General features: G+C 32.5%; 1 protein-coding gene across 2 annotated transcripts; it reads left to right on the top strand.

The window, feature by feature from the left end:
* Positions 1 to 1,907: 1,907 nt before the first annotated feature.
* Positions 1,908 to 12,266, top strand: LOC129941609 (heparin sulfate O-sulfotransferase). Of its 2 annotated transcripts, none has more exons than XM_056050286.1 (7): positions 1,908 to 2,286; positions 2,350 to 2,561; positions 2,623 to 2,708; positions 2,773 to 2,911; positions 2,986 to 3,083; positions 10,135 to 10,257; positions 11,393 to 12,266. In XM_056050286.1, the coding sequence occupies exons 1-7, from the start codon at positions 2,136 to 2,138 to the stop codon at positions 11,637 to 11,639; spliced, it is 1,056 nt and encodes a 351-aa protein (XP_055906261.1). In that variant the 5' UTR covers positions 1,908 to 2,135; the 3' UTR covers positions 11,640 to 12,266. The 2 variants fall into 2 exon arrangements, with proteins under 2 accessions (XP_055906261.1, XP_055906262.1); XM_056050287.1 differs by having other exon boundaries at positions 1,909 to 2,271.
* Positions 12,267 to 12,976: the final 710 nt, after the last annotated feature.

Here is a 12,976-nt window from a genome sequence, read left to right as displayed (position 1 = left end):
TGTATTGGCTATTTTAGTTGAACAAAGTAAAGTATATCAATGATTCAATGTGTTTTTCACTCAAAAAAAGCATGTCTGCTTTTTGGTAAAAGGATAAAAAAGTAAGTATGTTTTAATGAAGTCCACAAATGCGGTTATTTGAAAATAACAAGAAAAGTGTTTTGACCGTTCATGTTTTATTTTAAGTTTTAAATGACACATAAATTAATGTCTTAAATTTAATCCGGAAAGTGGAACTGTGTAATGAAGATATTAACACCAAAGGTAAAAACTTAATTAAGAATTTCATGTAGCGACAAATTAAATCCCAATTAAACAAATTAAAAAGTTTAACAAAACATAACTATTCTAAAATGTCTGTTATTATCAACTAAGTCCTACATTTCACTTTCACTGATATTGAAATCGATTCAAAATATAAATTGAAGTTCTGAAATTCGACATCGATTTCATATTTTTCGAACTTAAAACGAAGTGAATTTACGTGTTATACATTTCAATTTTTGCGATTTCAAATGATGATTTCGACCATATTCAGTTGGTTTAGATTGAATTCGCAATGGGAAAGTGTTTAAGAAGAGTTTAGTTGATTCACCTAAGGCTAGACGCGCACATGCAACTTTTTGGAAACCAAATAGTTCGATCGTTAGATGCCCAAACATCGCGCACATAATCAACTCCAAAAGTAATCAAAGAAATAAACCAATACACAGGAAACATTTATTCGCTTTTTCTATCTCATATACACGAAACAAAATAGTTTTAAATCTCTCCTATTCTTTAGCCTATTAAAGAAAAGAATAGATATATTGTTGGAATAAAAACTTATATAAAATATATTTTTTGTTTTTTGAAAGAAATATCATAAGTCAATTAAAATTTTTAGATATCAATTTTTACGAATTGGCACTGATATGTGCCTGTGAATTCAAAAGACGGAATAAACCTATAATCAAACGGCAATATTGGGTTCACCCGTTGAACTCACAACGCTTGTGAAAGGATAATTTCAAAAAGTGTATCCAGACCTCCGATCCCACCCAAGCAAGTTCTTGAATTATTTCCGGATGAAGGAATTAAATCATTAATTTTTTTATATACATAATTCACTTCGTGAGAAGTTGCAGCTTCTACTTTGTATTTGAAGGTACAGAAATAGCATTTAAAATGATTTTTCAACACACCAAATGTCTTCTCTATAAATTTCGAATAAAACGTTCCTTCAGAATCTTTCAAGACACATTCAGAAACTAGACATTGACACCAGAGTTTTTTCAAACCGATATTTGGAAACTGCTTATCGCAAAGAACCGCAAAACTGCAAAAAGCTGTCATGTGCATCAACAAAATGAGAATAAAAACACTAATATTTTATATTCAGTTTATTAAAAAGTACATTACTAATAAAACATAAGAAATTATGAAAAAATATAAAAATAAAAAAACTTTTTCATTTACTGATGTGATATATGACAGCTGCTTTAATTTCACTTAAATTGATTTTGAAAAGTATTGAAATTATAAAATTGATATAATGATAGAACCTTAAAAACAATTTTACTAGATTTTCAATTTCGACTTCGAATTAATTTTACTCGATTTTGGGAACCTGCTGATTTTGTCAGATCGTTTTCGCAAACTTGTAGTGAAGTATTTTACTTCTTTGCAAGCCGAAATTACTCCGAGCTCTGATGGCAGAGTTAAGAAAGAGGAAAAGCATATTTTCAAAAAGAAATTGAACAGAATTCGAATTCACCGAAATGAACCATAACTCACAACAACTGTTTGTTGCTGAACACGTTCATCCATCATCCTACACCGCTGTACAGCGAAAACAAAACATCAGTTTTTATCAGCTCTCAATCCAAAATTCCACTCAACTCTTATAAAAACCTGTCAAATTCCTACTGAGTTGAGTGGTTATTTCTTAAACAAAAAACGATTCGAGGAAATATTTTTGTTATTTCTTGTTAAAGAGAAAACGACGTAGCAAAAGTTTTCATAATTATTATAAATGTTTAGAATGTTGTTTACTAAGTCAATAGTACCTCTTGATTTTATCTAGAAAACAAAATTACACGCACAACTTTTTGAAAATTGATAATTTACGTTGTCTCAATAAAAATGCACTTTCAATGAGATTTAGAAAACTGAAGATGTTATCAACAACAAAGCCACTGGTTTGCATTACTATCAGCGGAATTTTGGTCACAACATGTCTATGCTATTGGCTTTTGTATTCCGAAGTGCGGCTAGAAACATTCCATGACGGTATGCGTATGACTTGTATGAATTATTCGTTTGGAGAGTGCAATTAGTTTTAATTTAATTTAATATTCTGTATTATAGTTGCGCCGCCCAAAGCTGGACGACTTGCTGCAAATGATTTAAATCCAGATTACGATTATGATGAGAATCTAGTGGTTCTGTATAATCGTGTGCCGAAGACTGGTTCCACCAGCTTCGTTAATATTGCCTATGATCTATGCAAGAAGAATCGCTTTCATGTCCTGCATATCAATGTCACGGCCAACATGCATGCTCTATCGTTGCCCAATCAGGTAAGAAATTCAAGAGACTTGAAGTGGAGAATGATTATTTTAATGGAACTTATTTTTACAGGTGACATTTGTGAGGAATGTTACGAAGTGGCGCGAAATGAAACCGGCACTATATCATGGCCATATGGCCTTTCTTGACTTCTCCAAGTAAGAATTACTATAATCAACTTGTCCCAAGGAATTTTCTTCCTAATAAGGTTTATTTTTTCAGATTCCAAATAGCACATAAACCAATTTACATTAATATAGTTCGTAAGCCTTTAGATAGATTAGTTTCTTATTATTATTTTCTTCGTTATGGGGACAACTATCGACCGAATTTAGTCCGCAAGAAGGCTGGCAACAAAATGGTGAGTTACAATGCACGATCTAAAAGAGTTTTTCAACTTAAATTAATCTTTATCTATATCTACTCTCTATTTAGACATTTGACAAATGTGTCGAATCCAAACAACCTGACTGTGATCCGAAGAATATGTGGCTACAAATTCCATTCTTTTGTGGACATGCAGCCGAGTGCTGGTATGTAGAATTTTGTTTATGTTAAGTCTTTAAGGTCTCGCCATTTTCCCTCGTGTTTCTAGTTAGCAATTTCGTCAAATTAAGTGAAAAGGAACCAGAGTTCTTAAATTAAATTGAAAAACTGTTTTCTTTTGGAACATATTCGCAACTGAATTCTAATTACACAGCTGAAATTTTTACTCTGGCCATTTTCGCTATTGTGACTTATTAAAAATAAAACATGGTGTGATCTTTAGGAACATATTTAACGAACTAAAAGGAGATTCCGATGCATCACAATGGGAAGGTAAAGCACATAGTTAAAGCATTTCACATTCTTGATGCGAAGCTAAAATCGAGCTCGAGTTTTTCGAGCAGAATCATTTGAGTGGGGAATTCCAATTTCAAAGTCAATTTATTTACAAATTATTTATCAGATAAACAAACATTTATTTTTTTAATACTTACCACGCAAAAAATTGTTCATAAAAAAACAGCCTCTATGTTTGTTTTGTACACTATATTATACAAAATAGGCAAAATAGTGCAACTTGGAAAAGATGTTTTGTCTAACAAAAGTATAGCACAGCAGCAAGTTCAAGGTATTTGAAGCGGTATATGAGTCTGTCATCTTTTACGCAGCACAAACTTGGGGAACGAACAATACGAAACAGTTGAGAAACTTCTCCTATACTTTATTAACCGAATTTTTAAACTGCCATAATAACACCCAACTTTGTAATTATGTGGGAATCAGGATCATACGAACCCTAAAAATGCAAGTCGATTACATCTTGAGAGTTATGAAGATACGCAATAATATGCTTCAAGTAATACGAACCAAAACAAGTTGGTGTGCTGATTGGATAAATTTGGCAAGAGAATGTGGAATGGACCTTTTGTGTAATAATCAGAATGATTTAAAAGCTTCTTTATACCAGCTCATTTCCGCAGTGGACATAAAACAACGGGAAAATACTTAAATGACGCCAGGATCTATATACACAGGCAGCTCTACTGTCAACTAAATCACAACTTGGAAGAAAGGAATTATTTTAGGAACGATAAAAGCATTGTAGTACCCGTGGCATGATGGTTAGTGCGTTGGACTGTCATGCAAGGGGACTGTCATGCAAGGGGTCTTGGGTTCAATCCCTGCCTGTGCCGGCTTAATTTAAAAAATTAATTTTCGCGGGTACTGCCTCTTGCGAGGAATTGATAAATCCTTCAAGAGTAATTCTTGTCATGAAAAAGTGCTTTCTCAAACTAGCCGTTCGGATTCGGCCTTAAATTGTAGGTCCCTTCCATTCCTGACAACAGTACTCTCACACAGGAATGGTTGAGAGTTGTAAGTCACTCGGTGACTAGTAAAGCAAAAAATACGCGATTCACCATTCCGTTATTTCGCGAATAATAAGCCGATTTAGCATTTCAGGTTGCTTTGAAACCAAACGTCGTGGTGGAAGACCAACAAAAAACACTATACGAGATGATAAGTCCATATGGTTAAAAAGGACCCTTTTATATCTGCCACAACTATAAGAAGTGAACTAGACTTGTCTGTATCCAGTAGGACTGTCCGACGAAGAGTTGTGGACGCTAGTTTTTACCCGTATAGAACTCTAAGGAAACCATTCATCTCTAAGAAAACCCAAAAGGCTAGACTCGCCTTTACAAAGGCGCACGAAATCTGGACTGTTGCTAAATGGAAGACGGTGTTATTCTCGGATAAGTCCAAGTTTAATCTGCAGTATCCCGATGGAAAAAAGCAAGTCCACATGCCGAAAGGCCAACATTTCACAAGAGGAAAAACACGGAGGAGGAAATATTATGATCTGGAAATGTTTTTCTAGTGCGGGAATCGGCCCAATCCATAAGATAGTAGGCATAATGGATCGCTTTATGTATAAAGACATCCTTCAAAGCATCATGCTGCCACATGCGGAAGAAGAGATGCCCTTAAAGTGGTAATTCCAAAATGACAATGACAAAAAACACACGGCTTTAGTACAAAAATGATTTTTGCAAAATAAAATCAATGTTTTGAAGTGGCCAGCTCAGTCCCCTGATCTTAATCGCATAGAGAATCTATGGGACATTGTAGATCGCCGGATTCACCGGAGTAGCTGCAAGAATAAAGATTCCCTTTTTACTCAAACAGAAATTGCATGGAAAAGTCTCCCCCAGGAAATCATAAGGAACATAATGGAGTCAATACCTCATAGATGTGAAGAAATTATGTAAAGTAATGGTTACGCAACGAAATATTAAAAAGCAAGGGAGTTATTCCGTAATTTCCGAAACGATAATCGTCAAAAAGATTGTCATTAACGATATCGTCAATAATTTGCTTCACGTAACTTTATTATCTCATTCAATGGTCGCATTCACAAATCTAGTGGCTACGTAGTCAAGGGATTCTGATTGGCTAAATCTAACTACAAAAGTAGTTGAAATTTCCCCTCCGACGTAGTGTAAAAAATTCGGCTACAAAGTTAGTGGAGGATGATTTTGACGTTTCACAATCAGCTGCTCGGTAAAGACACACGAATTCAAAATGAAATAAATCGTTCAGTATTTAAATCCAAATATAAATCATTCAAATTGTGTCTTAAATTTGATTTTATTGAATTTAAAACACAAAAGATAAGTTAAAGTTATCAAATCAATTTTTTTTCTTATTTTATATATTTGCATTTGTCAACAATATGACAGCTCCAGATTGACTAGCTTTGTAGTGTAATTTTGCATTCACAAAGCTAGTTGAATTTTGACTACGTAGCCACTAGCTTTGTGAATGCGCCCAATCGCTTTCAGTATAAGTTCGTTGAGTATATTATACTATGACTGAAATGTCAAAATAAACTCAACGAAAGATAATGCTTGTTTTATAACTTGAAAATGTTATTAACCTTGGTTTTTCTCTATGGGAAATGTTGAAAATTTGCAAAAAATGTATTGTTAATAAACACACCAACTATTTTGTGATGTTTATTGTTATTGCCACTGTGTTTTCATTTGTTGCCCCAGAAGATAAAACTATAATATCAAAATGTTTGTTCAATGTCTGATATTTTTGTAAATTAGGTGCAGTAATAAACCCAATTTGGTCCAAGGGAAGGAAATGAAGACTTCATTTTATCCACAGGGAACATAACTTGGCTTCAAAAATATTTTTTGTTTCCAAAACTAATTTGGATTAGTGCTTTGTGCAAGAGCGATACTAAAATCGTTGCCTGTCGAATATACCAATGTTCCTCCGCCCCAAAGTTTCAATAGTTACAACAAATTTTAATATTGAATGTATATACATTATGTATGTAGAACGACAACCGTCTAGCAAATTTATTGTTTATAATATCATTTTAAAGTCCTCATTTGCAATTCCAAAACTACAATTGTTTTATTTATTTAACAATAATTTAGAGAGATTACTAATGTTTTGTATATAAAAAAATTTTGCATATGGGTTAAAATTAGAATAGATGCACGGTCCCATTCATCTATTAGTTTTCTTCGTAACCGAATTCATTGTATTTTTTTGAGTTTTTATTTACATTTTGTAACAAAACTAAACTACATCGTAACTTTTTTACTTCAGTTTGCTTAGTTGTCAATGGAAATTAATAGCAGACGATACCTACTTAGCAATAGTACAAACGCTATCGTTTTGACGATTATCGTCTTAAGTGAAGTGAGAGTATCGTCGAAACACTATCGTTTAGCGATTATCGTTTTACGGAATGACCCCCAAGTGCTTTCAAGAACAGAATTTAATTATGTGCTTTAGTTTTGTTTTCCAATGAATTATTAAATCTTTTGTTATATTTTCTTTAGTGTGTAAGTAATGTACATATATTCTGTTTGTAATATAAGAATGAGTTTAATTTGTTGTTAAATGTTTCCCAGCCGCACATTTTAAATCTCCCCAAAAATGTTCTATGGGATTTAAGACAGGCAATTATGATGGCCACTCCAATAAGCTGATTTGTTGGTCCTTAAAATACTTCTGAGCAGATTTGGATGTGTGCTAATGGTCGTTGTCCTGCTGTAGAACACATTTTAGAGGCAGGTTCTCGTCCTTCATGATATACACCTTCATATTTTGATCCATTTTACCCTCAATCAAATGTAGTCCAACGCCTTTACAAAAAAATAACCCCCAAAGAATCATACTGCCGCCACCATTCTTGAACGTTTTCTGGGTGTATTTCTAGATTCTGTTCTTTCAAATAACCGTTTGTCTGCCATCACTTCCGAAAAAATGTATCTTTGTTTCGTCCATCTACAAAACATTCCTCCACTTTTTGCCTCCTTCTGGCCCACTCCAATCAAAATGATCGTTGGCGAATTTAAACGGCGTTGTTATATTTTGTTTTCCTTAGAAAGGGCACCATTGAAAGATCTGCTCATTATTCTGGCTATTTCCCTTTAAGATTTTCCCTCACATCGTAGAACTAAAATGGCAGCTTTCTCTTCTAGGGAGAAATGCTTACCGCGAACCATATTTTCTTTAGAATAAATTGTAATATTATTATAATAATTTATTATAAGAATTTACTTCCTAAAGTGAACTTATTGTTTTATAAAAATAAAAAAAATATTAAAAACTAATATTTTTGGTACTAGTTAAATATTAAGATCTATGTTCCAATGAGTTTCTATTTTAAAATTCACCAAAAAGACCTAAGGAACGGTTTATCTCCAAACAATCAACAAGCAAACAAAAAATAAAACCCATGTTATTTTGCATAAGAAAGTCTAACTTTTTTTAATAACGGTTAAAGCTACTTCTGATACATGTTGTTGTTTGGATTTGGTTTTACTCTTAGTATGTTTATGTTTGTATAGAAGTTCTTGATTTTGATCACGTTCAAAATTAGTATGCGAAAACAGAAGACTGTCAAAATCTTATATTGCATTTATTCTTTAACTAGTTCATACATTACATTTTAATAGGGTTGACCGTTTGAGTTTTATGTGTGAATAGGTAATTCTTCTGTGATTTTATTTTGAATAGGTAATAACAAGCCCACGATATGTCAATAAACATTTGAGTCACTTTTAGTTTTAAAATACAACAGTCTTATTTAATCGTTAAACAGATGAACAGTTATACAGTTATACATAAGGGTTTATGTACATATGTAGGTTTTATGTAACGTTGCGAAAAATAGCAACACAAAAAGTACCAAAGTGGAGTAATCTATTTCATTTATCTGTCTATCAAATAAGCTGTTTGACATAACAAATAAAATATAAAAATGTTTGTTGTGGGTGGAAGGGCATCATTGAAATCAATTGCCAAATTATGAAGAACTGCTAAGGGTATAATAAATCGTTGTTTTGGCATTTTCTAGGGAGCATCTCATGCCTGATAACAAAATGCGGAATCTTTGCATCCAGACGCCAAAGCATCTTTCTATCGTGTTACGAGTAACTATATGAGATATATTGTATCTTATTTCAACATCCGTTCGAGGATTCAAAACGGGGGTAAAGAGGACAAAGTACAAGGGTACCCACCATCCCCTAGCAGACGACCATTGAACTCCCTATCATCAAATTTTTATTCAATTCTGCTTCCCCTAAAAATTCCCCCTGCGTGCGGCAAGGGTGTGCGTTGAGTCCTCTTTTATTTGCGTTCTTTGTGGATGACCTTACCGACAATATTGGTGGAGCAGTGGAATTCGCGGGACAACGATCAAAGCACTATTCTATGCCGATGACATTGTGCTGTTTTCTAATTCACCCCAATCACTGCAACTAATGATAAACCAGTTGCATAGGTATTGTGAAACGTGGAATCTTAAGGTCGATTTAAGTAAATCTAAAATATTGCAGGGTTAAAATGTATAATTTATTTGCAAGGGTTGATAAAAAACTCCGTAGTCGCTGTGTAGAAGAAACTTGAAATTCAAATCATAGATTAATTTACAAACATCTCTGTCATAACCTTGGTTCAAATAACTATTTTAGATATGAGAACAGTGTATAGGTTATTTCTATGTTGCTGAGACTTCGAGACCGCATTTGGAGGATCGACCCGGGCAATGCAGTTTATGTAACCGAAGGGAGAGAGAAGATGTTTATCACTTCTTAGGAAAATGCCCTATGCTAGTAGAAAGTAGGAGAGCCTTCCTTGGGTGTAATTACTTTATGGAAAATTAAATGATAAGACTCTTAAATGACATGACGGTGCAAAAACTCTAAATGTACTGCAAAGTAGATAAACTTTACTAGACAAAATAATCTGCTGAAGATTCTGAAAACACATCGAAGTTAAAATGTATCTTGATTTTAAATTATACAAGCTATAAAAAATAATATTTGTTTTTGTTTTTTTCCTTTTGTTTAACAATTCTTGATTTTTAATGCTACCATTACTTTACATTACATTAAATTTATCTTGTCAAGCTAGCAGACGGCTTTGTCATGCTAATTGTGATTTTGTAAATTTAAAGTTAAGAAATAATGAAAATAAAATCAAATTTAATCTAAAAATCTATAGCACCTTTGTCAGACCTCTGGGCAAAGTTTCTACACCATCTATTAGCAGGGAAAATAGGCTTCCCATAAATAATAATCCAAGAAACGTCAGACATTCCATTGGGGTTAATGTTCAAGCCCACTAGGTCTACATTTAAAAAAAGGAATGTTGTAGTTGTAGACGAATTATAGTTTGAACAGCATCGTGGCTAGAAGTTTTCCAGTTTTGGTTTAAGTTTGATTTGAGTATTTTGTCATTGAACTTGACATACAGTTCTGGACTTAAACCGTTCTCCATGTTTGTGTCATCAGTATAGATAGCAAAATCTTTCCCGTCAAGATGCCATCGACAAAGGATTAGTTTGTGGGTAAAATCAATTTTAAATCCTTACGTATGGATGCAGTATTCAGTATGATGAAAGTTGTCCAATAATTAATGCTTAAAAATTGAATTGATAAGTAATAAGATTACTTGGTTGCTTAATAAAAAGTAGAAATAAACATTTTTATTTTCTTCCATACATTTCAATACATACCCACATACAAGTAAATTAACAAAGTATTTGTTTTTCTTATATTTCAGGGAACCCGGAAGTGAATGGGCATTAAATCAAGCTAAACATAATTTAGTCAATGAATATTTCCTTGTCGGAGTCACAGAACAAATGGAAGACTTTGTCGATCTCCTTGAAAGATCGCTTCCTAGGTAAGTAAATATATACACTTCGTGTTATATAAACAGGGACAAGCTTTTTTCGTTTTTTATTTGACGATATTTTTCGAACCCTTTAGTTTTTTGGAAAACAGTAAATGTGGAATGAATGAAATATGCATTAAGTTTATGTTTTGGATAAATACAAGTTTTATGGTGGTTTTACCGAAGAGGGTCATAAAAAGAATCTTTTTTTTTGAGTCGCATGAATAGAGACAAGATCTAGGATGTTTTGAATCAGTTAAAAGAACACTATGGTTGTTTGGGAACTTATTACGAGTTTGATTTGATAGAATCACGATGTGGGGTAAGGGTCTAACGAAGGATAAAATAGAACAAATTCGAATTAACCAGAATCTCGACAAAACTATCCGTTTTATAGCCAGCAACACAATTAGAAGTAGTTCAAATGCTATGTACAACTACCTCAAGGACTCAGAGAGGTATGGAAAAAACCATAAAGGAAGAGTCACGAAAGCCACATTACTTCAGGGGAGGCGGCCGATCAAGGCTTTCCATTAGTAAAATCAAGGCAGTAGCTGGGAAAACTGTTAGTAGATCGACTATTTCCATGATCTAAAAAATTAAGAAGGTGGCGTTGTAATGGTATGGGAAACAATAACTTATTGCGGGGTCGTCGAGCTGGATCTTCAAATGACGGCAATCATTTAAAAATCGATTTTCGAACTAGCTTTTCCGTAGTTTTCTGAATTATTTGGTGGACAACGATGGACTTTCCAACAAGATAATGCACCAATAAATACCGCACGGACAACAAAAGTTTAGATTCAGGGGCAAAATGTGAACCTATTCCTCCTGTTCTCCTGACCTGAATAGCATGGAAAATGTGTACTCGTATGGATGACTTTCAATAAAAGTTTACGAAGAGAATTTTGGCCCAAATTTTGCTCTTAATCCTTAATTTGTTTTTGAAACATAAACTCACCACATACCTTATTCATTCCACATTTGCTGTTATCCAAAAAACCTAAGGTTTTGATAAATATGATACAAACAAAAAAGCCAGTCCCTGTAATGTAACACGAAGTGTGTAACAGTGACCATTATTTGTATCAAAAAAAGAAGATTGTATCGCATGTTGTATAATTTATTTTGGTATTCATTTCAGAATATTCAAAGGATTTCGAGAACACTATCAGCACTCAAACAAATCACACCTAAGACAAACATCATGGAAGATCGCACCCAGCGAAGAGACTGTTGCAGCAATAATGAATTCGAAAATTTGGCAAATGGAAAACGATTTGTACGAATTTGCCCTTGCACAATTCCAATTCAATAAAAAGAAACTAACAATTCCAGACAAAAATAATCGTTTACAAAAGTTTATGTATGAAAAAATTCGACCAAAGTAGAATAAGTCTGAAACAATGTTTTTGTTACTAATTTGTATGTTTTTTTTTTTTGTTAAAGAGAAGATTTTTAAAAAGTATCCTTTTTTGTCCGTCCGTGTGTGGTGTATGGTAAAGATTGATTTATTGTAAATTTATTTGTATTTTAATTTAATATGATTTTTGTTTATTTATGTGTACATCATTACATTACTAATTATTTTATGTAAATGTAAATCAAAAGACTTTTTCCTCATTCCCCAAGACAAAGACAAACATAACAAACAGACATTTACAAAAGAAATAAAAAACAACACAAAATTTCAAAATATCTATGACAAAAATCCCGAGTGCTTGACATATATGTATGTACTTATAACATTACCTATCTTTTATAATAAATAAGTAAATAAATTTATAAAAATATAATAATTGTATATAACAACAATCTGTAGTGTAGTCAATAATAATAATAATAATTATTCTCTATGAAAATTAAACTAATAATTTTTAAGAAAAAGACATATTTTTATTTGTTGCCACAAATTTAGCTAATTTTTTTTTTTTTCTAATTAAATTTTTATATAAATCTAGTTTAATAAGTAATAATGTTTATGTATCTATCAAATAAACCAACGAAATATTTTTGTATATATACTTTTTTTTTAATTTGTTTTTATTTAATAGGTATGACTTTAATAGGCAAGATCATTAAAGAGAAATATATTTCGAGTTTTAAATAATGAAAATTGTTGATAATTATTCAGTGGCTAAATAGGGAAGGAGTATTCATTAGGTGCAGTTTAAAGTCGAAAGTAAATTTCAAACAAAACTTTTAAATTAAATCTGATTGAGAGATAGTTTTCAGAAAGAAAAAGGCATTACGTACAAAAATTGTTGTTTTTTTTTTTATTGGTTAATACAATTGAACGTTTGTCAGAATAATTTAAAACAAGATTGTAAAAAAAAAATCAGACTAACCAAACACTTTTCACTTTGCAAACAAATAATTAGCCCTATCATGAATTCCATCGTAATCGGAAATTTTTACGAATCCCGAAAAACTGTATCATGAAATCCTTTCGTAGTGGAAAATCTCATACAATTTTGCATTACGAACGGATTTCATGATACAGTTTTTCGGGATTCGTAAAAATTTCCGATTACGATGGAATTCATGATAGGGCTGAATATCCTGCAAAGTAAAGTATTGTCCTCCTTGAGAAAACATTTTCAAGAGTATGTTTGAACAATTTTGTGCCCAGCAAGTGGTGTTAGACATAAATTCATTAATGATAATATTCGCCACTCGATAAACTATTCTGTAGACGGTTGCTTTTCTTATTCTATGCATAGATGCA

The sequence above is a fragment of the Eupeodes corollae genome, chromosome 1, assembly GCF_945859685.1.
Source record: "Eupeodes corollae chromosome 1, idEupCoro1.1, whole genome shotgun sequence".
NCBI classification, from domain to species: domain Eukaryota; kingdom Metazoa; phylum Arthropoda; class Insecta; order Diptera; family Syrphidae; genus Eupeodes; species Eupeodes corollae.
Note: the sequence above shows the minus strand (reverse complement) of the source record. Positions and strands in the feature narration are given on the sequence as shown.